This window comes from Alexandromys fortis, unplaced genomic scaffold (assembly GCF_014885135.2).
Source record: "Alexandromys fortis isolate MF-2015 unplaced genomic scaffold, M_Fortis_MF-2015_v1.1 scaffold_3, whole genome shotgun sequence".
Taxonomy (NCBI): domain Eukaryota; kingdom Metazoa; phylum Chordata; class Mammalia; order Rodentia; family Cricetidae; genus Alexandromys; species Alexandromys fortis.
In genome coordinates, this window is record NW_026067909.1 from 14,884,181 (window position 1) to 14,911,164 (window position 26,984).

Sequence of the window (26,984 nt, forward strand, 5' to 3'; positions counted from 1 at the left end):
GTGCCACTCACTCAGTAGGTGCCAAATAAATCCTAAACGACTAGGCGGAACAAGTGTAGGCTGCCAGTGACAAAAGCAGAGGCCCAGGAAGAGGTAGGAAGGGCATCTGATAGATGTGCCCAATATTCGGTGTATGGGGGCTGGGATGTTGACTGAGGAGGCTGGTGGACAAAGGAAAGGGGCTTGACAGTGGAGGACAGTCACAATACTTACTCCCCAGAGGCCACAGAAGTCAACTCCAGCACACCTGGCTCCACTTTCAGGATCTCCTTGTTCCTGTGTTTCTCTGCTCTCAGGGCTGAGATCAAAGTTCAGGCGTCCTGAAGCAAGCCCACCCGGCAATGCCTAGAGAGGTCTACCCATTGCAGACCTTCTGAAAACATGGGTTTGCTTTGGGGCCCCCTCTGGCAGGTTTTCCCTAGTCTTGGGCAACTAGTGGCCTGACGAGCAGGTCTCTGGGTGCTGGCAACTCCCGCCTCCGCCCCTGCAGGGCCTGGCCAAACCCTAACTGGCTCCACCTCCAGAGCAGCCTGCCCCTCCCCCGCCACTGTCCGACCTGTTTGTCTGGAGCTGCTCTGTCTCCTCTCCCCACAACCAGGTGTGCCCTACTGTCTCAGAAGCTCAGGCATCCCATAACTTTCCCCCACTCCTTGAAACTCCCGGCATCCTTGAAACAACTCCACCCCACCAGGTACGGAAGCCTTTTTCTGGACCCCACCAGCACAGGCTCAGGGGACACACTCTTGGCCCTGCCCTGGCAGGGGAGCATGGACTCTGGGCCACAGGCTGAGTAGGAGGCAGCAGGCACCATGAGTGCGAACGGAGTGGGCAGGGTACATGGAAACGGCCTGAACGGGGCTGACGAGTTTTACTATGAGGCTGTGGAGGGGTCTCAGAACCCTGGGGGCGTCCTGCTCTCGCCAGCTGCCTTCATCAATCCTGCTCTGTATGCCAGTGTGCTGGAAGGACGCTTCAAACAGCTTCAAGGTGAGTTTCACTGGGCAGAGGGGAGCCTGCTGTGCCAAGGGGGACCTGGGATACGGAGAGCTAGCATGCCCAGAAACCCATGCCTAATGCTTTCGGTGAATCAGATGTTTGTGCTGAGCAACAACGTGGTGGAACTTAGAGGGAATCATCGCATGGAGAACTGGAATCCCACTGAAGGACACTGGATGATGGGGTGGGGGTGGCACACGGGGTGTGACCTTGAGGTGCCCGGCTGGGTGCAAAGGTGATGAGGATGAAGGGAGCTTTTGGGTTCCTGTCATCCGCTAGAGAGGCCATAGCAGTCTCTCCTGGTGGCTCACCCTCATAGTTTGGCCATGCTGGAGAGAAGAGTGGTCTAGAGGTCTAGGATCTAGAACTTTTTTATGTGTTTTCCTGGGCTTCTGGATGGCTGTGGAGGGTAGATGTGGAGAAAATGGGGAGTGTGTCTAAGGAGAGGTTTGCACACAGGTCCCATAGATCTGAACAGAAATGTTCATCTTGGCTCAGATAAGCTTATTTCACAGTATGTGTGTTTAGGGATGTTGTAGGTGTCTTGTGATGCTACACTTTGATGCCTGGTTTTACCAGGTTTTCTAGGTACTGTTTCCACTTTTAATCTACCTGTGTGCCTCACACCAGCATGCCCAGTGTCAGGGAGGTCTCCCTGGATTCTGCCCTCAACTCATCTAGGACCTGGGACCCTAAGAGGTCCAGAGTCACCATAGGCACCACAAGGACTAGGGGTGTCCCATATGGTGATTAGGACCCTGTGTTTGGCATAGGCACAGGAATTGGAGGTGAGAAAGTCAGGAATAGACTTGGGTGTGGTGTGGGACAATGGTCTTTGGGAACTGAACATCTGGGGGACCTGGTGGGACAGAAACCTCTGTCAACATGGGGGTGTGACTGTTTTACGGGGGAGGTGCACAGGAATGTGAAATTGGCTTTCTGAGGAGCTGATGTACACACTTAACACAGGGGCTGAGACCCACATGGGGCTTCCTATGGGCGACTGGCACGACTCCTGACCTCCAGAGTGGCTACAGTGCGGAGTGTACTCTCTCCCTTTCCGTTTACGAAGCTTTTAATCATCAGTTTCCTGTGCAGCTTGACAGCATCCCTTGTTAGGAGTCCCCTGAGGACCCGGGGACCTGGGGACCTGGCCTCGCCTGCCTTCTTGAAGGCTGGTAGCACTCAACTCCACCTGCCTTGCTCCCTTGAACTTGCAAGTTCTTATTTCTTTGTTTGTTTGTTTTTGTTTGAGATAGGATCTCACTGTCTGGTCTGGAATTCAGAGCTTGGCTTGCCTCTGCCTCCCAAGATTAAAGGCATGTACCACCATGCCCAAACTAAATTTTTATAAATTATTCCTGAATCTTGGGGTATTGGTGTTCTAGGCCTAGATCTGCTACAGCCAACTGTGCAACCCTGCCTCTGGTTGGAGTCGCCTACCTTTTCTGTACAGGACCCGGAACAGGGAGTTGCCTTAAAAGACCCACCCAGTCCCTCCCTTGTCCACATCTGAAGGAGAAGGAGGCTTGCCCTTAGCAAAGCTCCCCAGGAGGGAGCCACATAGCACTGGACACCCACTAGGTGTATCATCCCAGTACCTCATTTAGTTGCTGTAATGACTCAATAAAATAGGAAGTAATATGCTCATCCTACAAGTGGAAAAACTGAGGCACTGAGTAAGTTGTCCAGTATTTGTTCACTGTTACAGCATGAAGCCTAACCCCATCTCCTTCCTGGGCAGTTTCTTCTATCCTTTCTTTTTAAGGTCTTTTTGTCTGTCTTGTTCTCCACCCCCCACCCCCGCCCAGTCCAGAGACAGGGTTTCTCCGTGTAGCCTTGGCTGTCTGGGAACTCTCTCCCTGTAGACTAGGCTGGTCTCCAACTCACAGAGATCCACCTGGCTTAAAGGTGTGCGCCACCACACCCAGCTCAAGCATTACTGTCCTCGAAGGACAGAAATGACGCCTTCTTGCCACTGCAGATGAACGCGAAGCCGTGCAGAAGAAAACCTTCACCAAGTGGGTGAACTCCCACCTGGCCCGGGTGACATGCCGGGTGGGAGACCTGTACAGCGACCTGCGGGACGGGCGCAACCTCCTGAGGCTCCTGGAGGTGCTCTCGGGAGAGACCCTGGTGAGCTGGGCTAACAGACAGAAGGGAACCTCTCGGAGACTGGCAAGGGAGCAAACCACAGAGGGGTGTTAGAGAGAGCTGAGCAAATCCATGGCTCCTGTGCCTAGAGGATGGTCTCATTCCAAGAGGCTTTCCTGCATGAATTACATGGAAGCCATGCTTTGCAAAGACAGGAACAGTTCCCCCATTGAAAGCATTTCTTCTCCCACCCTCTCTGGGTGCAATTAATTCCCCTGGGAATCTTAATCTGCCAGGCCTCATCTATAACCATGCTTGGGCTCCAAGGCCTCTGGCCTGGCCCCAGGAGATCATGGGAGGTATGGGGCAGGTTGCTGAGAAAGCTAGGGAGGAAGAGAACCATGGCCCCATGTCACTGTACCTCCATCCGCCCACAGCCAAAGCCCACAAAGGGCCGAATGAGGATCCACTGCCTGGAGAATGTGGATAAAGCACTGCAGTTCCTGAAGGAGCAGAAAGTACACTTGGAAAACATGGGCTCCCATGACATTGTGGATGGAAACCACCGTCTGACTCTTGGGCTGGTGTGGACCATCATCCTTCGATTCCAGGTATCCTCCAGGTGTTATCTAAGGTGTGAGCTGTGTACCAGCCAGCTTTATACCCCCACACTGTTACTGATGGTCCATGACAAGATAAATACAAAAATTAAGGGGCTGGAGAGATAGGCCAGGAATTCAAAGCACTGTAATGGCTGCTCTTCCAGAGGACCTGGGTTCAATTCCTAGCACCCATATGGCAGCTCACAACCACTTCTAACTCCAGTTCTAGGGGATCTGATGCCCTCTTCTGGCCTCTGAGAGCACTGGATACACATATGATACACAGACAAACATACAGGCAAAATACCCCTATACATAAAAGTAAAATAATAATTAAATCTAAAAATTGAGCATATAGAACTTTCTGGAGCAGTTTGCCATTGAAGCACATCCATGCGGGGGGTGGAGGGGCTTGTCACTTTCCATGCTACACTCTATCTCAGTGTCTCACCTCCTCTGACATTCCCTCTTTCCCCCAGAGCAGAGCTCTTTCAGCTCTGTCTTTGGAAACAAGCTCTCAGAAAACATCCATTCACCTGTTCATATTCTCCGCCTGGAAGAACCAGCGCCCTTCACTTGTGGGCACTTCCGCTCCACTGATATCCTGTTTCAAATCCCCTGGACCTGAAAGTGTGTGTCACTAGCTGAGAAAATAAGGGCCCAGGTTCTGTTCCATCACTCAGCGTTCCTAAAGATCAGTTTTCTGTGATCTTTCCCTGAGTGTCTTTGGTATCACCAAGACACCACTTGGGGAGTGAAAGTCCTGTTTGCTGCTTTCTCAGATCCAAGACATCAGTGTGGAGACAGAAGACAACAAAGAGAAGAAGTCAGCTAAGGACGCTCTGCTGCTGTGGTGCCAGATGAAGACCGCAGGGTGAGGAGGCCCAGGAGCATGGCCGTAGGGGTGGGCCACACTGAGATGGCCTCTCAGGTTCACAACCTGCCCAATGTCCTTGTATCACAGACCAGGGCTCTGAAGCACTCGCTGTTTTCTCTTTATAGGTATCCCAATGTCAATGTGCACAACTTTACCACCAGTTGGAGAGATGGGCTGGCATTTAATGCCATCGTGCATAAACACCGGTGAGAAGACAGGTTTAGTGAACACGTGGGTCCATGACCCAGGAGCACACAGCAGAGGCCGGGAGAGTGGCTGAGTTACAGCATGGCTATAGAGGGAAAATGAAGGGAAATTCCAGTCTTTGGGGGGCAGAAGCAGAATAGCGAATCCAAGGCCAGTCTGGTCTCAGAGTGACTTCCAAGCCAGCCGAGGCTACCTAAGAAGAAACCCAGACTTAAAAAGAAGGAAGGCGAAGGAACGTGGGAGCGGAGTCAGGAAGTAGGATGGTATACCAGGAGTGGGCTTGGGGTATTTACACCTTTTTCTTTAGGCTCTGACATGCTTTTGGTGTGCTCTGTCCCCCATCCCAACCCCCAGGCCAGACCTACTGGATTTTGAGTCCCTGAAGAAATGCAATGCACACTACAACCTGCAGAATGCTTTCAATCTGGCGGAAAAGGAACTCGGTCTGACCAAGCTCCTGGATCCCGAAGGTGGGTCAGAGCTCTGCAGTCAGGTGTGGGAAGACAGGGGCAAATTGGGGCTGCCAGGGAGGACCAGCAAATGTTCTGGAATTAGGCAGCAGCAATGACTGTCACAACCTTGTGGTATGAAAGTTGTGTCTTGAAAAAAGGAAGTACCTGTATGTTAGCTTATGCCTGCAATCCCAGTACTCAGCAGCCAAAGGGAGAAGGGTTAAGAATTTAAGGCCAAAAAAAAAAAAAAAAAAAAAAAAAGAATTTAATGCCAGCCTTCCTTAAATTTGAGGACAACCTGGGCTACATGAGACTCTATCTCAAAACAAACAAAGTTTGTATGAATAAAGGAAGCCCCAACTCAGAGAGAGCTCTGGGCTGTAGGTTCTGTCTCGGCTCAGAGCACCAGTATGATTTAAAGTCATTTAGCCTGGTTTAGTTTCCTCATCTCCAAAATGAGAAGACCAGAGCGGGGAATGAAACTCAGAGGTAGAGTGGTCTTTGTGCACACTCTAGCACCACAAAAATAAAAATTTTAAAAATAAAATGAGAGAACTATGGTTCCCGTGATCTCTGAATTATTCTAAAATTCTAGGGTTTTGGTTAAGCTGTACAACCTTTGGTTCTCACTAAGAAGTGGCCCGTGGTCAATTGTCCCTGTGGTGCAATGGCCTGTTACGGCCACATACTTTACTTGTGGGCCACATACTTTACTTGTCCTAACGACAGCCCTCTGCCATTATCCTCCTCAGTTTACAGAAGAGGTGAAGCCTTTAAAGGTCAGGTGACCTGCTGAAGGTTATAGACCTGGTTCAGCTGCGAGTCAGGTTCAAACCAGCCCTAGAGCCTGTTTCCTCACCGCTTCTGCAGGGCAGAGCCATCTGGGTGCAGCCAGAAAAGGGAGGAGAGCCAACTGCGAGCCCCTGTTGGAAGCTTTCCTTCTTAGCTCTTCTGGCTGGTTTGATTCTTTCTCCCTGATTCCCTGATTTCACCCACCCGTAGCCCTCTTGGTTCAGAATCACAAGCATGTCATCCAGCTGTCATTCAGAGTATCTTGGTTACTTAGAGACAGAAGCAGACTAAATGCAAAGTTCTTTGGAGAACATTTGCAAAGCATGGCTGTTCTGCAGGACAAGGAGTAAAGGGAAGGCCCTCATGACTTGACTGACGTGACTTTAGGAGTTCCAGCTTGCGTGGGTGTGTCCTGAAGGCTGTGAAGGGCTTCCAGTCTCCTCGTCTGGCCTTTGAGAGGAGTAATGTGGCCCAAGTCAGATGGTGCAGGGATCCCACGTCATCGTCAGCTATGGTTGTGTGGAGGGAATGCTTGGTCTGAAAGGATATTTACCTCCTTGGGAATACCCATGGCTGAACCTGGGAACCAGACTGGGAACAACAGCAGTGACCATGCCCCAAGATGGTACTAAAAGAGGCTTAGCTTGTAGTTCCTGCCCCACTGTCTCTCAGTCAGGAATGCTTGCTTTAATGTACATCACATGAACTGTGTAGAAAGTCTCCTGGGCCTCTGGGTTTCTCCCCCTCTGCTTGGCCGGCCCTTCCCATATTGAAGAGAAAGTTGGAATAATTGACTAGGCTCTAAAGCAGTGGTTCTCGACCTATGTGTCATGTGTCCTGTGGGGAGTAGGTCCTGTGGGGAGTGGATCCTGTGGGTCATGGGTCCTGTGGGGAGTGGGTCCTGTGAGGAGTGGGTCCTGTGGGGAGTGGATCCTGTGGGTCATGGGTCCTGTGGGTCATGGGTCCTGTGGGGAGTGGGTCCTGTGAGGAGTGGGTCCTGTGGGTCATGGGTCCTGTGAGGAGTGGGTCCTGTGGGTCATGGGTCCTGTGAGGAGTGGGTCCTGTGGGTCATGGGTCCTGTGAGGAGTGGGTCCTGTGGGGAGTGGGTCCTGTGGGGCGTGGGTCCTGTGGGGAGTGGGTCCTGTGAGGAGTGGGTCCTGTGGGGAGTGGGGCCTGTGGGGAATGGGTCCTGTGGGTCGTGGGTCCTGTGGGTTGTGGGTCCTGTGGGGAGTGGGTCCTGTGGGGAGTGGGTCCTGTGGGTTGTGGGTCCTGTGAGGAGTGGGTCCTGTGGGGAGTGGGTCCTGTGGGGAGTGGATCCTGTGGGTCATGGGTCCTGTGAGGAGTGGGTCCTGTGGGGAGTGGGGCCTGTGAGGAGTGGGTCAGACAACCCTTTCACCGGGGCTACATAGCAGATATTTACAGTATGATTCACAACAGCAAAATTACAGTTATGAAGTAGCAACAAAACTAACTTTATGGTTGGCAGTCACCAGAGCACGAGGAACCGTGCGAAAGGATCACAGCATTGGGCGGGTTGAGAGCCCCTGATCTGAAGGGATCTGAAAAGATGTGCTAGCCTTGGAGGGCTGGGGGCCCTAGCATGAGGTGGGTCAGTCAGGTTCTGGGTCTGCTTCTGGAAGAGAGGCAGGTTTCTGATGTCTACCTCACCTAGATGGTCCTTTTCCTCAGATGTGAATGTGGATCAGCCTGATGAGAAATCAATCATCACCTACGTGGCCACTTACTACCACTACTTCTCTAAGATGAAGGCCCTGGCTGTGGAAGGCAAAAGAATTGGCAAGGTACCCTCACTGTGAGACACTAGGTTTAAGGGTCAGAGGAGGCCTGCTGTCGGTCTTATTCCCGTAAAAGGGGGCAGGGTAGAGCCATAGCACTAGGCGAGACACGCACTTACCTGTCTCCTGTCCCACAGGTCCTGGACCATGCCATGGAGGCAGAACACCTGGTGGAGAAATATGAGTCCCTGGCCTCTGAACTGCTGCAGTGGATTGAACAAACTATTGTGACCCTCAATGACCGGCAGCTGGCCAACTCCCTGAGTGGAGTCCAGAACCAGCTGCAGTCTTTCAACTCCTATCGCACTGTGGAGAAGCCACCTAAGTACGTGTCCTCTGGGCCGCACCCTGCCAGAGCGTGCCTGCCCAGAGCTGTGCTCTCTTGAGAGAAAGCCTAAATGAGTGCGGTCTTTTGGGAGGGACATTTAGCAGTACAGAAATGCAGCCCAGGCTCATTTCCCTCAGCTCAAAGTGCTGGAAGCATCCAAACAGCAGAGCTGTTCCAAAACACATTTTCTAAAGACTAGCCATTTTTAAAATGCATGCCATGGAAGAATGATTGCCATGGCATGTCAAGTCGGTGCAGTCCATCAGATAAAATGACTGGTTGCCAGCCAGCTGTGGTGGCTCACACCTGCAAATCCCAGCACTTGGGAGTCTGAGACAGGAAGACTGTTGTGAGTTCTAAGACCAGCCATATTGAGTTCCAGCCTGGGCATGAAGTAAGACCTGCCTGAGAAAAGAAAAAAGTACTGGTTGGGGTCACACTGTAGTCTCAGTGTAAGAGCAGACAGAACTGGACCTGACAGGTCAGCCTGCAGGATGGTGTGGCCAGTGGCATGAGCATCACAAAGGTATTTAGCATTCATTTCTTCACATGTAGGATCACCATTAGCAATTCCATATAGCACAGTTTGGGGAGGGAGGGAGGGAGGGAGGGAGGGAGGGAGGGAGGGAGGGAGGGAGGGAGGGTAATCATAATCATCAGGCTCTTTTGGAGTTAATATGTTAGCTCCAAACCTAACACTCATCTAGGAAACAACTCTTCTGTACAGCAAGGGAATGGTTTGAGGTGCCCTTTGCCTGGAAAATCCTTTTCTTGGCATTCCAACAAAGATGTAAGCTCAAGGACACTCCTCAACATAACCTTTGTAAAATAATAATAATAATTCATGAAGCAACAGCTGAAAATAGTATCCCCCCAAATTAATTTTGACATGAAAAGATTGCCATAGTTGAAGAAGTGGGCTACAAGGGTCTTCATAAGCCACAGCAAACAAAGTGGTAAGCACCCAAGTTTAAAGTACCTGGTTCAAATCCTGGCTCTGCCACTCAGCAGCTGTATTGGACAACTTATATAGCTTGTTGAGTGTTCTTATCTGGAAAACAAGGATGAGGGGGATGTAGACAGTGCTGAGAAGGTACCGTGCGCCAAGTGCTGAGAAGCCTCCAGAGCCAAGGTCTTGGTCACAGCTGTTGAGTTGTTCATCACTGAGCTCTGGTTATACTGGTTCCTCAGTGTTTATGGAAGAAACCAGCACTTCATGGGTAGTAACATTTTTGTGGAGATTTTGGTTTCTACTGGGCCTGGAGTTACAAGTGTATAATCCAGGCTGTTCAGGAAGCTGTGACAGGGTGGGTGATCAGAAGCTCAAGTTCAAAGCTAGCCTGGGTAACTTGGTGAGACCCGTGATGAAACAGAGTTTTCTTTTTCTTTTTTTCATTTTTGAGACAGGGTTTCTCTGTAGCCCTGACTGTCCTAGAGCTTGCTCTGTAGACCAAGCTGGCCTGGAACTCACAGAGATCCGGCTGCCTTCCAAGTGCTGAGATTAAAGGCGTGCACTACCACTGATTGGCAGAAAGTTTTCTTAAAGAGATAAAATGTACTTAAGTGGTAGAGGCTTTGCTTAGCATGTATGAAGGCCTGGATCCCACCCCCAGTGCTATAGTCAGTAAATAAATAAATAGAAAAATAAATAAATGATGTTCTTGGGCCAAGTATACACACCTGTAACCCCAGGTCTCTTAAGGCTGAGGCAGGAGGATTATAAGTTCAAGGCTAGCTACACAGCAAGACCCAGAAAAAAAAAAAAAAAAAAAAAAAAAAAAAAAAAAGAAAAAAAGAAGAAGAAGGAGGAGGAGGAAGGAGGAAAGGAAAGAAAGAGAAGCATCAGGAGCCAGAGGCAGAGACAAGCAGATCTGTGAGTTCAAGGCTAGCCCAGTCAACATACTGCATCCCCCCCCCCAAAAAAAAAGGAAGAAGAAAACCAAATTCCATTCTTTTGGCTTACTTGCTAGTGATTTTTGGCTTTCACACATACAAAAAGTATTACTCTTGTGAGAAGAAAAGCAGCATGAGTGTTCTGTGGTGTAAAGTAAAGGCTTTGAGGCCCTTGTGGTCTTTACCTCTATCTTGACTTGGTCTCTGCTTCAGATTCACAGAGAAAGGGAACCTGGAGGTGCTGCTCTTCACCGTCCAGAGCAAGCTGCGGGCCAACAATCAGAAGGTCTACACACCACGTGAAGGCCGGCTCATCTCTGACATCAACAAGGTCCATGTTCCCCCTTACATCCCCACATAGCCATCCTTGGTCGTCTCTGACCTAGGCACCTTCCATGCCTTTTGTGACTCAGGGCCTTCTTGACCTCCACCAATCCCTGATAGCCACTTCCCACACCCTCAGACATGACTCTGGTGTCCTCTCATGATTGTGGGCTCTTTGCCCACTCACTCTCCATCAGAGCCAGTAAATAAATCAGACCTCAAGTCTTTTGTTTTGTTCAGCATATCCCCATTTCACTATCTCTACCACTTTATGTTTTTCACAAAGAGAATTGTAAGACTAATTCGGGTAAACTAAGGTTCACCCCCAGAGTCCCACCACTGCAGACAAATCTGGTATTTTCCATAGATGACCTCATATCTCATCCAGATGCAAACAGTTATTATGTGGGTTCACAGTGTACCTGGCACCTCTCCCTTTTTCTCATATTTTCAGGCATAGTGCCTCACTGATCCCATTCCATGAATCCACTAGACCAAGCTTCTGTGGTACTCACCTGAGCCCCAGCCCGGCTGACCTCTACCCTGGTCCCATTGTAATAATCCAGTCTCTACCTCACAGGCCTGGGAGCGGCTAGAGAAAGCTGAACACGAGCGAGAGCTGGCCCTGCGCACAGAGCTGATCCGCCAGGAGAAGCTGGAGCAACTGGCTGCTCGCTTCGACCGCAAGGCTGCCATGCGGGAAACCTGGCTCAGTGAGAACCAGCGCCTCGTGTCCCAGGTAAGACTCATGTTATGGGCACATCCAGGCTGGTGGGGAAGAGATGTGAGAAAGACCGTACTGGTAAGGTTCCTCCAGGGCGGGAAGATGATAAAACACGGTATCTGTCATGCAGGAAACTCAGGATCTGGGGGCCCAAGGCTTGCCTGGGAGAAGAGACAGTGAGGCAGAATGAGGTGGTACAGAGGGGACAGACAGAGCAAGCGGAAGTACTGCCCCTGGGTTCCCAACCTTGCCCTCCCTGCCTCTGCCACAGGACAACTTTGGGCTGGAGCTGGCGGCAGTGGAGGCTGCGGTACGGAAGCATGAAGCCATTGAGACAGACATCGTGGCCTACAGTGGCCGGGTGCAGGCAGTAGATGCTGTGGCTGCAGAGCTGGCTGCTGAGCACTACCATGACATTAAGCGCATCGCAGCACGGCAGCAAAATGTGGCCCGGCTCTGGGACTTCTTACGGCAGATGGTGGCTGCCCGCCGTGAGCGACTCCTTCTAAACCTGGAGCTGCAGAAAGTGTTTCAGGACCTGCTCTACCTCATGGACTGGATGGCAGAGATGAAGGTAATAGCCACTTGTGGCATGACTCACCTGGGCAGGAGGCCCGAGGTGTGGCTGTCTACCCCACTCAGCCCATGTCTTCCTAGCATGTGCTAATTCAGAGCCAGCCCTTCCTAGTTGTGAGGAGCAAAGCTGACAGATTGTCCCTGTGGGGCTCCCAGCCTAGGGACAAAGAAGCTGATAAAAACCTTAGACACCAAAGCTGGTGGTTCTAAGGCCTGGGGCCACTGGAGCAGGTGATTGGGCAAGAATTGGCCCTTCTGAGAGAAGGTCATTTGAACTGAGGCAAGGAGGTAGCCCAGAGCACTCTGATGAGAGCAGCTTCTGGGCAGAAGGAATAACGAGGCTACCACCCTGGGCTGTGCAAGTGGGGCCCACGGGGACTGCAAGAGTAGACGAAAGAGGACCTGTGGTGACTCCCTTAGAGCCTTGCAGGCTTGTCAAGGAATTTGGATTTTACTCAAACAGAATAAAGTGTTTAAAGGGTTTCAAAGAAAGGAAGAGGTGTGATTTCACCTCATACTTTAAAAAAAGGTTCTTTGGACTTGGGTGTGCAGAAGGTCTGTGGGCAGCAAGAGTGGGAGCAGAGAAACAGGCTGCCATCTCCTAGGCGAGAGGTGTGCTTGAGGGTGGGTCTGGGAGAAGACACTGAAGGGGCTGGAACGGAACAGTGACAGTAGTGGGCATCTATGATTCTGGAGCTGAGATGACTCAGAATAAAAATTCCAGAGCAGAACTCTTCCATGGGAGTGCAGTTGAGGATAAAGAACCAACTGCAAGAACAGAACTGGTGTGTGTGTGTGTGTGTGTGTGTGTGTGTGTGTGTGTGTGTAGGTATGCTCACCTGGGTGTAATGTGGAGCCATCCAAAGAGGGTGGAAGGAAGGAAGGTGCACTGCAGTGAGCTTGGCAGGCTGCTAGGCTGCTAGGCCGTTCTCAGACGGGCACTGGCATGCCATGTGTGTGTGGCAGGGCCGGCTGCAGTCTCAGGACCTGGGCAAGCACCTGGCTGGAGTGGAAGACTTACTGCAGCTGCACGAGCTGGTGGAAGCAGACATCGCAGTGCAGGCTGAGAGGGTGCGAGCAGTCAGCGCCTCTGCCCTGCGCTTCTGTGATCCAGGGAAAGGTGAAAACTGGGGGGAGGCGAGTTGGGAATGAAAGGACTGGGAAACAAGGAACGAGCTTGTCACTCGGGAACATTTGGGGGCAGGTAATGGTGATAGCTAGACCCAGAAGGGAGACCTACCAGAGTGACCATGACAAGGGGGAGGGGGTGCAACTGACGCTCTGGACCTCTGGCTTGCTTTTTTCTTTTCAGAGTATAGACCATGTGACCCACAGCTGGTGTCAGAGAGGGTGGCCACTCTGGAGCAGAGCTATGAGGCCCTGTGTGAGTTGGCATCAACTCGAAGGGCCCGTCTGGAAGAGTCACGTCGTCTCTGGAGGTTCCTCTGGGAAGTGGGTGAGGCTGAGGCCTGGGTGCGGGAGCAGCAGCACCTCCTGGCCTCAGCTGAGACAGGCCGGGACCTGACCGGTGTCCTCCGTCTGCTCAACAAGCACACAGCCCTACGGGGTGAGATGAGTGGCCGTCTGGGGCCCCTGAAGCTCACCCTGGAACAAGGCCAGCAGTTGGTGGCTGAGGGCCACCCCGGAGCCAACCAAGCCTCAACCCGCGCAGCCGAGCTCCAGGCCCAGTGGGAGCGGCTGGAGGCCCTGGCCGAGGAGCGAGCCCAGCGGCTAGCACAGGCTGCCAGCCTCTACCAGTTCCAAGCAGATGCAAATGATATGGAGGCCTGGTTGGTGGATGCACTACGCCTGGTGTCCAGCCCTGAGGTAGGGCATGATGAGTTCTCCACACAGGCCCTCGCCAGGCAGCATCGGGCCCTCGAGGAGGAGATCCGAGCCCACCGGCCCACACTGGATGCCTTGAGGGAGCAGGCTACAGCCCTGCCACCTGCACTGAGCCATACACCTGAAGTTCAGGGCAGAGTGCCCACTCTGGAGCAGCATTATGAGGAGCTGCAGGCCAGGGCGGGTGAGCGTGCACGAGCCCTGGAGGCAGCCCTGGCACTCTATACCATGCTCAGCGAGGCTGGGGCCTGTGGGCTCTGGGTAGAGGAGAAGGAGCAGTGGCTCAACGGGCTGGCCCTACCTGAGCGCCTGGAGGATCTGGAGGTGGTACAGCAGAGGTAAGGGCTGCGTTTTCTTTGAGATGCATCACCTGTGAGCTGAGGGTCTGATACAGGGATGCAAGCGCCATTATTAACTGCCAGCAACATCCCTCTGAGCCTTAACTGTATTGAGTCATAACTACCATCTTTTTTATAGGGTTCTATTGTTGTTTCTCTTTTAGTTTTAGTATGTGTATTTTTAAAGATGTATGTTATGTCTGTGCACCCCCTGTGTGCCTGGTGCCTGCAGAAGTCAGAAGAGAAGCTGAAACTAGAGTTACTCGTCCCTGCTCTTTGCTTCCTTCTCTGGTAGTTCCTAGCGTCTGTAGACTGCTCTGACCTCTTCTTCCTTTTATGACGTTGCTTCTCTCAGTGTATCCTCTGAAACTGGAGTTACTGATGGTGGCATGTGGGTACTGGGAACCAAACCTGTGTCCTCCACAAGAGGACATTGCTCTTACTCAGTGAGCCCTCAGGATCTCCTCTTCTGATTTTAGTACACCGAGACCAGGCCTTGCTCTAGAGCCTAGGCTTGGTGAACATGTAGCAGCCCCGTCCTGTCTTAGCTTCCCGAGGGCCGTGATTACAAACATGTGCCACCACGCCCAGCCTTTTAGAGTTTTAATGAAAACGTTGAGCATACTCAAATAGAGAGCATGTCACAGCTAGACCCCGTGTGTCCAGATTCCATTATTGTCAATAATGTTGCTCTTTTTTATTGATTTCCCTTTTAAAAAGCAAGTCTCTGGTATGATTCTTCAAGACAGCCCCTTTAGGAAAGATGAGGAGTATCCTTATATATAATAATAATACTTTTAAATTATGTGTGGATTTAAAATAGCACCTTTGGAAGCTAGATATGGAGTATGCCTATGATGCCAACATCCAGGAGGTCATGGCAGTCTCTATAAGTCTGAGACTGGTGGGCGCTGTATAGGAAGTTCCAGGGGCAGCCTGGGCTACATAGTAAGACCCTGACTTAAAACAAGTTTAAAAAACAAAATAGCTGGTCTGGAGGAATGGCTCAGTGGTTAAGAGCAATGCTGTTACTGAGTTTGCTTCCCAAAACACATATCAGGTGTCTCACAGTTGCCTGTGAATCCAGTTCCAGGGGCCTGACACTATCTTGTCTTGCTGGTACACACACACACACACACACACACACACACACCCCAAATAAAAAAACCTGAGTTGTATCCAAAGAACAGTAAACCTTACAGTTATTTAGAAAAGGCATCGTTTTTTCTCTTTTTATATTCATTTATTTATTTATTTTGAGAAAGATTCTCATTATGTAGCCCTTGCTGTCCTGAAACTTTCAAGGTAAGCCAGGCTTCCCTTGAATCACAGAGCTTCATCTTCCTCTACCTCCTCAGTCCTGGGATTAAAGGTGTATGCTACCATGACCATTTGAAAGGACATCTTTATTGAACTTCAATACCACTATCACATAAAAAGTAACTCTTAGATATTACTCACTGTCAATCTATAATCAAATTTCCTGGCAGGTTTTGAAATATAAGTAAAAAATTTTTTGAAGTTTTTAAGATCTCCTATTACAGTGTGGGTTTGGCAAACTATAACCCTTGGGCTAAATCCAGCCTGTGGCCTGAGTTGGGTTTTATTTTGTTTTGTAAATAAAGTTTTATTGGAGCAGAGCCATGCCCTCTCATTTATGATCTTTGTGGCTGTGTTCACCCCTCCTAGTTGAGTTGGGGACTGTGGCTCAGACTGTGACTCACAGAGCCAAAAGTATTAAGTATTTACTCACCTGGCCCTTTACAGAAATGTCAGGTGTTCCTCACCCCCAAAGACATTGTCATTCACATCTTGATGCTTGGACATTTGTTTTTGGTTGTCTTTTTAGCTCATAGTAGCAGGATGGGGCATGGGTAGGTGGTTACAGAATAATAGCCGTAATAGGAACACTGAGGTTCTGATGAAGGTAGGGACTCCCCCCACCCCTTGCCACAATTGAATTTGTACATATATTCCTGACTTTAGACCTTTACTATGTCTTTGAGTACCCTACAGTAGATAGTTTTTCTCCTGGTTTTGAGGGAGTTGGGGGCTCTCTAGGCTAAGAGGCACAGTAATGCTGGAACAGAAGCCTCATGGTGAAGTGTAGTGAGTCTCTGTCCCATCAGCCAGCTCCCAAATCATGACATGGAGACTTAGTATTCATACAAAAGCTCAGTCTTAGCTTAGCTTGCTCATAACTAGTTTTTATAACTTAAATTAACCCATATCTTTAATCTACATTCTTTCATGTGGCTCAGTTACCTTTACTCTGTACTCCCCATGCTGCTTCCTCCCTGTCCCCTGGCATCTTAGCCCTTCTTCTTCCCAGGGTCTTCTGTGCTTGGAAATCCTGCCTAGCTGTTGACTGTTCAGCACATTTTCACAGTATACAAAAAGATTATTGCACAATATTTAAGGGACAGTGTTTCTGTGGGCATCTGAGGGCAGCTACCTGGTGGCCTTGCTGCCTCACACCATGCGGACCTACTCTTCCCTTGCCTCAGGTTTGAGACCTTGGAGCCTGAAATGAATGCCCTGGCTGCACGGGTTACTGCTGTAAATGACATTGCTGAGCAGTTGCTGAAGGCCAATCCGCCAGGCAAGGACCGCATCATCGGCACCCAGCAGCAGCTCAACCACAGGTAGGCTTGAGGTGGGGAGGCAGCACCAAAGATTAATCTGAAGAGAAAAACAAACAGATTTACTTACTAGGTAATACAGATGGCAGTTGAAGGAAGGCTGGTAGGGCCTGGAAGAGTGGCTGAAAAGGAGGAGAGAAACCTGGCTAGAATATGTTGAGAGAAGAGAAGTCATAAAAGGAATAGAAGAGGCCAGGACAGTCCAGAGAGGCTGGGAGCTATCAGAAAAGGAAGCAAAGAACAGGGATGAGTAACCCTTATGAGAGTAGAAGCAGGAGTTGTATGCAAAGAGGAGTAGGAAGAGGTTTCCAGGTACCTGGCCAGGGCAAGGAAGCTAAGCCCATTCCACATGTAGACCTTTCCCCTACTCACAGGTGGCAACAGTTTCGGTCCCTGGCAGATGGCAAGAAGGCAGCTCTGACATCAGCCCTGAGCATCCAGAATTACCACCTAGAGTGCACAGAGACCCAGGCATGGATGAGAGAGAAGACCAAGGTCATTGAGTCCACCCAGGGCTTGGGCAATGATCTGGCTGGTGTGCTGGCCCTGCAGCGGAAACTGGCAGGCACTGAGAGAGATCTGGAAGCCATCTCTGCCCGGGTGGGTGAGCTGACCCAAGAGGCAAATGCCTTGGCTGCTGGCCACCCAGCCCAAGCCCCTGCCATCAACACCCGGCTTGGAGAGGTGCAAGCTGGCTGGGAGGATCTTCGGGCCACCATGCGGCGCCGAGAAGAGTCCCTGGGTGAGGCGCGAAGGCTGCAGGACTTCCTGCGCAGCTTGGATGACTTCCAGGCCTGGCTAGGCCGCACACAGACTGCTGTAGCCTCTGAAGAAGGGCCAGCCACCCTGCCTGAGGCAGAAGCCCTCTTAGCCCAGCATGCAGCCCTGCGGGGAGAGGTGGAGCGAGCCCAGAGCGAGTACAGCCGCCTCAGGACCTTGGGCGAGGAGGTGACCAGAGACCAGGCTGATCCCCAATGCCTCTTCCTCAGACAGAGGCTGGAAGCTCTTGGAACCGGCTGGGAGGAATTGGGCCGCATGTGGGAGAGTCGGCAAGGCCGCTTGGCTCAGGCCCACGGCTTCCAGGGATTTCTGAGAGATGCTCGCCAGGCTGAGGGCGTGCTTAGCAGCCAGGTAAGAGCCCAGGGAATTTACTCCCAACTAGAAAGACAGGAAAATAGGGATTAGGGGAAGGGTAGGCAGTACTGTTGGGTGGAGTAGTTGAGCAAGCAATATAAGCAAGAAGAACATATTAGAAATAGTTTTTTGTTTTTAATTTTTCAAGACAAGGTTTCTCTGTAGTTTTGGAAACTGTCCTAGAACTAGCTCTTATAGACCAGGCTGGCTGCGAACTCACAGAGATCCGCCTGCCTCTGCCTCCCGAGTGCTGGGTTTAAAGGCGTGCGCCACCACCACCTGGTAAAATGTTTGGGTTTTTTAATTATTTATTTATTATTTATGTGTTGTCAGGATTTCTGTCCTTCCCAGTTCCCGCACTCGTTAAGTCCCAAAGAAATCACACAGAGGTCTACATTAATCATAAACTGATTGGCCCATTAGCTCAGGCTTCTCATTAACTCTTATAATTTACATTAACCCATTCTTATCTGTGTTAGCCACATGGCTCAGTACCTTTTTCAGCAGTGTAGTCACATCTTGCTTCTTCTGTGTCTGGACAAGACTGCAGAGGAATGGGTTTCCTTCTTCCCAGAATTCTTCTGTTCTCATTGACCCGCCTCTACTTCCTGTCTGGTTGTCCTGTCTATACTTCCTGCCTGGCTACTGGCCAATCAGCGTTTATTTAAAATATAATTGACAGAATATAGACCATTCTCTCATACCAATTATGTATACAATGTTCTGTCTTCATGTGTCCCTACAAGCCAGAAGAGGGCACAAGATTTCATTACAGGTGGTTGTGAACCACCATGTGATTGCTGAGAATTGAACTCAGGACCTCTCTCTGGAAGAGCACTCTGTGCTTCTAACCACTGAACCATCTCTCCAGCCCCTAGAAATATGTTAATAACATATTTTATATGTTATTACAGTTATTTTTAATCTTCCTAATGCTGGAACCCTTTGATACAATTCCTTGTGTTGTGGTGACCCCAACCATAAAATCATTTCATTGCTACTTCATAGCTGTAATTTTGTTACTGTTATGAATCATAATGTAAATAGCTTATATGCAAGATATCTGATGTGTGACCCACAAAAGGTCATAACACACAGGTTGAAAAATGCTTTGTTATTAGAATATAATAATTCTAACAAAATTTAAATGTAAATATAACCACACTGACTTTAGAAAAAATGAAAAGGCTGGCTAGTCCTGTGACTATTAAATAAATCAATAGATACCAATAAGGTGGAACAAGATTTGGAATGGTGAAAGGCCTCCAGCCCAGTTGCCTTGCAGTGTTGTAAGATCCCCAGATCAGTGGCCCCTGCCCTGTCTACAGAGCCATCTGGACACCTGTTCCTCACCAGGCTGGTTTCTGTGTACCTCTGGGCAAGTCTTCTCAGAGGGAGAATCTGCACGCTATGACTGTCTCTCCCACACAGGAATACGTTTTGTCTCACACGGAGATGCCAGGGACACTCCAGGCTGCAGACGTGGCCATTAAAAAGCTGGAAGACTTCATGAGCACCATGGACGCCAATGGAGAGCGCATCCGTGGACTCCTGGAGGCTGGGCGCCAGCTGGTGTCCAAAGGCAACATCCATGCTGAGAAGATCCAAGAGAAGGCAGACTCCATCGAGAAGAGGTGTGATGAGGATGGTGGGACAAATGAGGAACTTGACAGAAAATAGTGGGAAAGGATGATCTAAAGCTTAAGACATGGAGCACTCAGTACATCTATGAACTGACAGAGGGCAGGGAGCTGGAGGCAGAAGACCAAATAAAGGAAGGTCAGAGTGGTTGGACAGGCTGGATCAGGATCCATGAGGGTCTTGCCACATTGAACCAAATTGGAGCCTACTAGCATGGCAGACCTAGAAATCAGATTCCTTGGGTGTCTTTTGGGACCCCTAAAGGTCATTATTCACATAAAAGGAAGACTGGACCTTCTAGGTGAGTTAAGGGTCCTGGTTTCATTCTGGGCTGTCATTGCAGGCACAGAAAGAACCAGGAGGCAGTACAGCAGCTTTTGGGCCGCCTTCGGGACAACCGAGAGCAGCAGCACTTCTTACAAGACTGTCAGGAGGTGAGGCTCCCAGTTCCCTGGCATCCCTGTAGCATCTCCTAGCTATCCATCCCTTTCACACACATACACACACCCTTTATGGCTTCCTCTGGAATCTTTTGCCTCTCCTGGCTCATCTGCCACAGCACTCCTCCCCTCTAAAAAATCTCCTTCATGCCTACTTTATACTTGCACTAGCTGAAACTCTGGATTGATGAGAAGATGCTGACAGCTCAGGATGTTTCCTATGATGAGGCCCGCAACCTGCACACCAAGTGGCAAAAGCACCAGGCATTCATGGCTGAGCTGGCAGCCAACAAGGACTGGCTGGACAAAGTGGACAAGGTAACTAATGTGGCCAGAGGCACAAGATGATGATCCTTTAGAGCTGCTTCTGGGCAGATCCTGGACACAGTATAGGCTGAAGGGGCCTAACCCCAGAACATGTTTTTTCCAGATGCACACATTACCAAAGTGTAAAGTTAGGGTTTGGGGATGAAGTTCAAGAAAATACAGTATATTAGAGAGCCGAATTGTGACTTGGGTTCAATGTCATAACTGTTTCTAGACCTGCAGCACCACAGCCTCTTGTGCTGTGACGTCTGAAAAGATCTATAAAGGGCTGACAGGAAATACTTCAGGCTTTCTAGGCCATATAGCTTGTGTTGCAGCTCCTCGTCTCTGCTGTCACAGCACAAAAGCAATCATAGAAACTAACAAGCATGGCTGTCCTCCAATAAAACTTTATGAAAACAGGCAGGGGGCAAGGGTTCTGACAACCCTTGTTTCCAAATCTTGTTCTTAGGATCCCAAGTTCAAGGCTGTCCTGGACAACTTAGTGAGACTCTCTCTCAAAATGAAAAGTAAGAAAGGGCTGGAGCTGGAGCTTTGACTAGTATGTACAAGGTCTTTTGTTCAATGCCCAGAATTGCAAAACTTAAGTGAAAAGACCCAGAGCAGAATGCAGTCTGCCCAAAGGTAGAGTCCATAAAGGCTGACACTAAGCAGGTTAGAGATGAGGGAATACATCAGGGCCACCTGTGGAAGGAAAGGAGAATCGTAAGCAAGCAGAAATATTAGGTTCTAGGCAACGTGGATGATAAGCAGGAAACCAGAAGTGTGAGGAGGAAGTCAGCCTGTCAGGAGCATAGAATGTGTACAAAGCCCCTGGAAGATAGAAAAAGGGTCCTGGGCAAGGTCAGGAAAAGCCTGGATCACTATGCAAAGAGTGTGCTAAAGGCTGGGAAGCCACACAAGCCAAGCTGGCCATGGCCCCTCTTCATCCCGACAGCCCTATAAAGGGCCTGAAAGCATCTGACTTTATGGTCTCAGAAGCAGACCCTGAAACCTGAATTTTGGAGCAGCCCGACTTCAGGAGAGGTGATGCCGCGACAGAAGAGTCGTCTAGACAGGATATGTTGGGGTAGAGATGCAGCTCAGGAGTAGAACATGTGCTTGGCATAGGTGGGCTCAACCCAGGTTCTATCCCCAGTACCACAAGGGAGGCGGAGGAGAAGAATACCATCATGCCAGGCTTGCCAGCAGGTTTTGGGGCACCCTGGAGACAACACAGAACCTGAAGCAGTGTTACCCCACCTACAGCATGAGGTTGCTGATTAGTCATTCATCCCCTCCCTGGCTGCCATTGGTCGAGGCCATTTCTAGCTCACCACACATGCTTCCTGTACTTCCAGAGAAACAAGGCTTCAAGCTGAAAGGCTAAAAATGGGGAAACCATGTGAGATTCGCTTGCTGTAAGAAACGTGAAATGACAGCAGTCCGTGTGCAATGCAACACTAGAAGCTATGAGCAGTAGGAACCCCAAAATAAGAAAATATTGCAGGTGGCTTTTAAGAGAATTGTTTTAGGCAGGATCTTGCCATGTAGACGGCTCACAATGGCTTAATAAGTGAGAGTCAAGTTGGATCCTAAAAAAGGAGTAGAGTATGATCAACAATGAAGAGAAGTCTAAAGGCTTTAAAAACCTCTGGGAAGGGTCTACTAATAAGACCACCTTACATGGGAAATTAGAACTATTTGGCACAATTCAGTTCTCTACTGTTCAGATGCCTAGCCTGTGATCAATCTGCAACATTCAGTGGTATCTAACTTTGGCACTTACACCTCCTTTGTCCTGTCACCTAGGAAGGCCGGGAGTTGACTCTTGAAAAGCCAGAACTCAAAGTCCTAGTGTCAGAGAAGCTGGAAGACCTGCACAGGCGCTGGGATGAACTGGAGACCACCACCCAAGCCAAGGCCCGCAGCCTTTTTGATGCCAATCGGGCAGAGCTATTTGCTCAAAGCTGTTCTGCTCTGGAGAGCTGGCTGGAGAGCCTGCAGGCCCAGCTGCACTCAGATGACTATGGCAAGGACCTCACCAGTGTCAACATCCTACTAAAGAAGCAACAGGTATGCAAGGGACCTTTGGGGAGAGTGAGCAGCAGGAGAATGGAAGAGGGTGCCTGGTACATGACATCTTTTAGAATCTCGAACAGATTTCTGGCTTGCTTGTTTTGTTTTTCAAGACAGGGTTTCTCTGTAGCTTTGGAGCCTGTCCTGGAACTAGCTCTTGTAGACCAGGCTGGCCTCGAACTCACAAGATCCACCTGCCTCTGCCTCCCCAGTGCTGAGATTAAAAGCATGCACCACCAGCACCACCCGGCCATTTGTTTATTTTTTAAAGTTGGTTCTGGTTTGTAGTTCTGGAGGTCCAAGGACTACCTGCTCCATTCTGATGAGAGCCTTGTACTGTGTGGTAAGGTGACAGAACAGGTGGAAATGAGCTTGTGTGAAAGAGAGGGAACACAGGAGCCGCCTCACTTTACAACCTCTTGTAACGAATCCAGTCCCATGGGAACTACATAAATTCCTTTGATGATACTCACCTCTTAAAGGCCCTCTACTGGGGCTGGAGAGATGGCTCAGAGGTTAAGAACACTGGCTGTTCTTCCAGAGGTCCTGAGTTCAATTCCCAGCAACCACATAATGGCTCATAACCATCTGTAATGAGGTCTGGTGTCCTCTTCTGGCATAGAGGTATACATGCAGGAGGAATATTGTACACATAATAAATAAATCTCTAAAAAAAAAAAAGGCCCTCTACTGTCTTTCAACACTTTGTCTTGAGGACCAGATTTCAGCATAAGTTGTAGAGGAAACAAATCACATCTAAGCTTAGCACATCTTAAAAAGAATTCTGCAACAATTGTCGGAAGACCTTTTCTCTGTAAAGAGACAGTAGGGCCAGCAATAGCTCTGTGGGTAAAAATGCTTATCACCAAGCATAACTGTTTGAGTTCATCCCTAGAACCTACATGGTGAAAGTAGAGAGACTGAACTATACACCCACAAATAAATAAAATGTAACAACAACAAAAACAAAAAGCAAACATTGTCAACAGAGCCACGTGATAAATATTTTGCATTTTGTAGGTCATATGATTTTTATCACAGCAATTCAACTTTGTCTTTACCGTGTTAAAAGAAAAAGCCATAGTTCGAGACCAGCCTGGTCTACAAGAGCTAGTTCCAGGACAGGCTCCAAAACCACAGAGGAACCCTGTCTCGGAAAAAAAAAAAAAAAAAAAAGAAGAAAAAGAAAAAGTCATAGATGCAATATATAAGAGGAATGGAGCTCCAATACACTTTATTTACAAAATAAGCTGTATTTGCTGATTTCCCGACCTGAAGAATCCTGGAATAGCAAATAATAGAGCCCTGACCCTGAAGGGAAAAGAGCTACCAGATCCCTTTTCTGTGGGCAGTTTTTGAAGCCCGAGGAAAAGCAAAGCATGTGGTCTCCAGTGCAATGTGTATGCCTCTTGCGCCCTCTTCTGACAAGGCTGGCACTGTAACAATTGGCAAAAATAGAAAATGCACTCCCTGGTCTAGTTAGCATCTCAAAATAAGGCAGAAGTGGATTTGGGACTGAGAGACAATGAATTCATAATATGCATAATCGTCACATAGTCCTGGAATATGTGTGTGTATAATATTATTATATATTGCCGGGCGGTGGTGGCGTACGCCTTTAATCTCAGCACTTAGGAGGCAGAGGCAGGCGGATCTCTGAGTTCGCAGCCAGCCTGGTCTATAAGCGCTAGTTCCAGGACAGGCTCCAAAGCCACAGAGAAACCCAGTCTCAAAAAACATATATATGTTTTATGTGTGTGTGTGTGTTTATGTTTATATATATATATGTATGTATGTATGTATGTATGTATGTATTATGTTTAGGACTGACCTATCTAGGCCGTGGGCTCAAGAGTCATTACTGAATGCATCTTCTGAGTTTGAAGGTAAATATGTGGCACTGACATCTCTTTTCTCCTCTGTTTGCAGATGCTGGAACGAGAGATGGCTGTGAGAGAAAAGGAGGTGGAGGCCATCCAGGCCCAGGCAAAGGCCCTGGCCCAGGAAGATCAGAGTGCAGGGGAGGTAGAAAGGACCTCGAGGGCTGTGGAGGAGAAGTTCAGGGCCCTGTGCCAACCCATGAAGGAACGCTGCCGGCGCCTGCAAGCCTCCCGAGAGCAGCATCAATTCCACCGGGATGTGGAGGATGAGATCGTAAGTCACCAGGCTGGGCATGGAATGGCAAGCTACCCCCAGCCACGTGGCTCTCTAGTCTCTTTCGGACACTGGAGAGATGTCCACAGTGCTCCGTTCCCTCTTCTCTTACATGTTGAGAATGTCTCCTCTAAGGATGTTCATGGATGTTCTGCAGGGCCCTCTACTCTAGAATGAGATACACAACTGTAGCCATAAGCAGCTCCTCTTTGCACCCCAATTAACTTTTCCTTTCTCTCCAGTTGTGGGTAACTGAGCGGCTACCCATGGCCAGCTCTATGGAACATGGCAAGGACCTGCCCAGCGTTCAGCTTCTCATGAAGAAAAACCAGGTGAGGCGGAGGGCAGGGGTGAAAACAAAGTTCCCAACAGCCTCTTCAGAGCTTTGTTTTCTCCTTTTTGGGGAGTGATGATGACAGGTGGAGGATGGGTGCAGTAGCTTTGAGACAAGGTCTTACTATGTATCCTATGTGGCCTTGAACTCACAGACACCTGCTTGTACCTTCTGGGATTACAGATATATGTGTGCTGCCATGTCCAGCTCCTGTGTTTTCTCCTATGATAGGGTTTCTGTGGCATTATCTCGTTGTTATGTAGCCCTAGACCCGGCGATTTAACTTTCCCTAGCTCAGGAGGCGGCCTCTGTTGGTAGGAAAGCATGAGGATTGAAGGGATATCACACTGTATCCCTAAGCCTGGAAAAAGTCCACAAGAGGATTCAGGAAGGAAAATAATATAGGGTGGGGCTCCAGGTAGAGCAGGTCTAAGGGGATATAGGCTGGGGGTTTCCTTTTGCAAGCCTTTCAGTGTATCTTCTGTGGTTGGGACAGACCCTGCAGAAGGAGATCCAGGGTCATGAGCCCCGGATTGCAGACCTCAAAGAGAGGCAGCGTGCTCTGGGAGCAGCAGCAGCAGGTCCAGAGCTGGCTGAGCTCCAGGAAATGTGGAAACGCCTGAGCCATGAGCTAGAGCTTCGGGGTAAGCGACTGGAAGACGCCCTTCGAGCCCAGCAATTCTATCGTGATGCTGCAGAGGCTGAGGCTTGGATGGGTGAGCAGGAGTTACACATGATGGGCCAGGAGAAAGCCAAGGTGAGAGCCAGAGTAATAGTGTTTGTGGCCAGTTCTTCCTGCTTCGGCCCCTGCTGTCTGATGTCCCCCTTTCCCTCTCCCAGGATGAGCTGAGTGCTCAGGCAGAAGTGAAGAAGCATCAGGTATTGGAACAAGCCCTTGCCGACTATGCCCAGACCATCAAACAGCTAGCAGCCAGCAGCCAAGATATGATTGACCATGACCACCCAGAGAGGTGAGTGTGTGAGTATCAAAGGGCCTAGACTCTGGAGGAGAGGAGGGCTGACTCTGGGAAAGTATAGGAATTACGGCATCTTTTGAACCATGTGCATATAGAATAGACTAGAAAGTTAGGAGAAGCAAGGGACTTGGCAGGCAGTTAGGGACCTAAGAGACAAAGCTCCATGGAATAAGCCATTCTCTTTACCCCCGCAGCACGAGGCTAACAATCCGCCAAGCCCAGGTAGACAAGTTGTACGCCAGCCTGAAGGAGCTGGCAGGAGAGCGGCGTGAGCGCCTGCAGGAGCACCTCCGGCTGTGCCAGCTCCGCAGAGAGCTGGATGACCTGGAACAGTGGATACAGGAGCGTGAAGTTGTGGCAGCCTCCCATGAGTTGGGCCAGGACTATGAGCATGTGACTGTGAGTGCCACACAGATCTGCACCAGGGAGGCTCAGGGCCCACAGGGAGACCAAAGCCTTGGCCCAGGCAGAATGCTGAGGATGGGGACACAGAGCCAGACAGAGAAGGCACTGTTCTTTTGAGTTTCAAGTTATATAACCTGAACAATTTGCAGAAAGAAGGGTGTAGGGTGATCATAGGTGAGGATAAAAATGAAATTGCTACACTTTTTCAACAGACCTCAACAAAACAGGGTGAGCTTCAGATTCTTTGCTGTGGTTGGAGGTTTGGGCCCTCTGGTACAGAAATCTGGACTATAGTTACCATGTCCTTGTTAAGGGCTAAAGGGTCCAAGTGTCTCTAGGTACCTTTAGGATGTCAGGCACAGTATAGAACTGTGATATTATGTCACCCTAGCCATCTTAGTTCACATATGCACCCTGGTGAAATTCCCCAGTAACACATTTCTCAGGATGTGTTCTCACTATTAAGCAACATAGAAGTGTAAATTTTTAAAAACTGCTCACTGACCAGCAGGTTCTCAGTTTTGGGGAGAGAAATGACTACTTCATGAGACAGGGACCCCACACACTAGGTCTCATCCCTGTCTCTACAAATGCTTTCTTCATCAGATGCTCCGGGACAAATTCCGAGAGTTCTCCCGCGACACCAGCACCATTGGCCAGGAACGTGTAGACAGTGCCAATGCACTGGCCAATGGGCTCATTTCTGGGGGCCATGCTGCACGGGCCACTGTGGCTGAGTGGAAAGACAGTCTCAACGAGGCCTGGGCTGACCTGCTGGAGCTGCTAGACACAAGAGGTCAGGTGCTGGCTGCTGCTTACGAGTTGCAGCGTTTCCTGCATGGGGCCCGTCAAGCCCTGGCACGGGTACAGCACAAGCAGCAGCAGCTTCCAGATGGGACTGGCCGTGACCTCAATGCCGCTGAGGCCCTGCAGCGCCGGCACTGTGCCTATGAGCATGACATCCAAGCCCTCAGTACCCAGGTCTGACCCTAGCTGAACAGGTGGGGAAGGGAAGGCTGAGAGGAAAA

At 49.8% G+C, this 26,984-nt stretch overlaps 2 protein-coding genes across 4 annotated transcripts in view; one reads left to right on the plus strand and one right to left on the minus strand.

The window, feature by feature from the left end:
• Top6bl (TOP6B like initiator of meiotic double strand breaks) overlaps nucleotides 1–438 on the minus strand; it is a 113,707-nt gene extending 113,269 nt beyond the window's left edge. For both annotated transcript variants that reach the window (XR_007590877.1, XR_007590878.1), the window contains exon 1: nucleotides 214–438. The gene's annotated coding sequence lies outside the window, so the exon portion shown is untranslated. The remainder of the gene's footprint in view (nucleotides 1–213) is intronic.
• Sptbn2 (spectrin beta, non-erythrocytic 2) overlaps nucleotides 1–26,984 on the plus strand; it is a 42,242-nt gene that overhangs the window by 8,144 nt on the left and 7,114 nt on the right. The window contains exons 1-25 of one of the 2 annotated variants that reach the window (XM_050137585.1): nucleotides 583–987; nucleotides 2,981–3,132; nucleotides 3,528–3,701; nucleotides 4,475–4,566; nucleotides 4,695–4,775; nucleotides 5,131–5,246; nucleotides 7,710–7,822; nucleotides 7,954–8,141; nucleotides 10,251–10,368; nucleotides 10,942–11,100; nucleotides 11,357–11,659; nucleotides 12,628–12,781; nucleotides 12,974–13,844; nucleotides 16,352–16,489; nucleotides 16,861–17,617; nucleotides 19,052–19,254; nucleotides 19,605–19,695; nucleotides 19,873–20,019; nucleotides 21,820–22,083; nucleotides 24,016–24,240; nucleotides 24,483–24,572; nucleotides 25,071–25,331; nucleotides 25,415–25,545; nucleotides 25,746–25,950; nucleotides 26,563–26,937. In XM_050137585.1, coding sequence (XP_049993542.1) covers nucleotides 810–987; nucleotides 2,981–3,132; nucleotides 3,528–3,701; nucleotides 4,475–4,566; nucleotides 4,695–4,775; nucleotides 5,131–5,246; nucleotides 7,710–7,822; nucleotides 7,954–8,141; nucleotides 10,251–10,368; nucleotides 10,942–11,100; nucleotides 11,357–11,659; nucleotides 12,628–12,781; nucleotides 12,974–13,844; nucleotides 16,352–16,489; nucleotides 16,861–17,617; nucleotides 19,052–19,254; nucleotides 19,605–19,695; nucleotides 19,873–20,019; nucleotides 21,820–22,083; nucleotides 24,016–24,240; nucleotides 24,483–24,572; nucleotides 25,071–25,331; nucleotides 25,415–25,545; nucleotides 25,746–25,950; nucleotides 26,563–26,937 — 5,586 coding nt within the window. In that variant the 5' untranslated portion in view covers nucleotides 583–809. Of the gene's footprint in view, nucleotides 1–582; nucleotides 988–2,980; nucleotides 3,133–3,527; nucleotides 3,702–4,474; nucleotides 4,567–4,694; nucleotides 4,776–5,130; nucleotides 5,247–7,709; nucleotides 7,823–7,953; nucleotides 8,142–10,250; nucleotides 10,369–10,941; nucleotides 11,101–11,356; nucleotides 11,660–12,627; nucleotides 12,782–12,973; nucleotides 13,845–16,351; nucleotides 16,490–16,860; nucleotides 17,618–19,051; nucleotides 19,255–19,604; nucleotides 19,696–19,872; nucleotides 20,020–21,819; nucleotides 22,084–24,015; nucleotides 24,241–24,482; nucleotides 24,573–25,070; nucleotides 25,332–25,414; nucleotides 25,546–25,745; nucleotides 25,951–26,562; nucleotides 26,938–26,984 lie in introns of those variants that run through there. The other variant, XM_050137586.1, reaches the window with a different exon arrangement.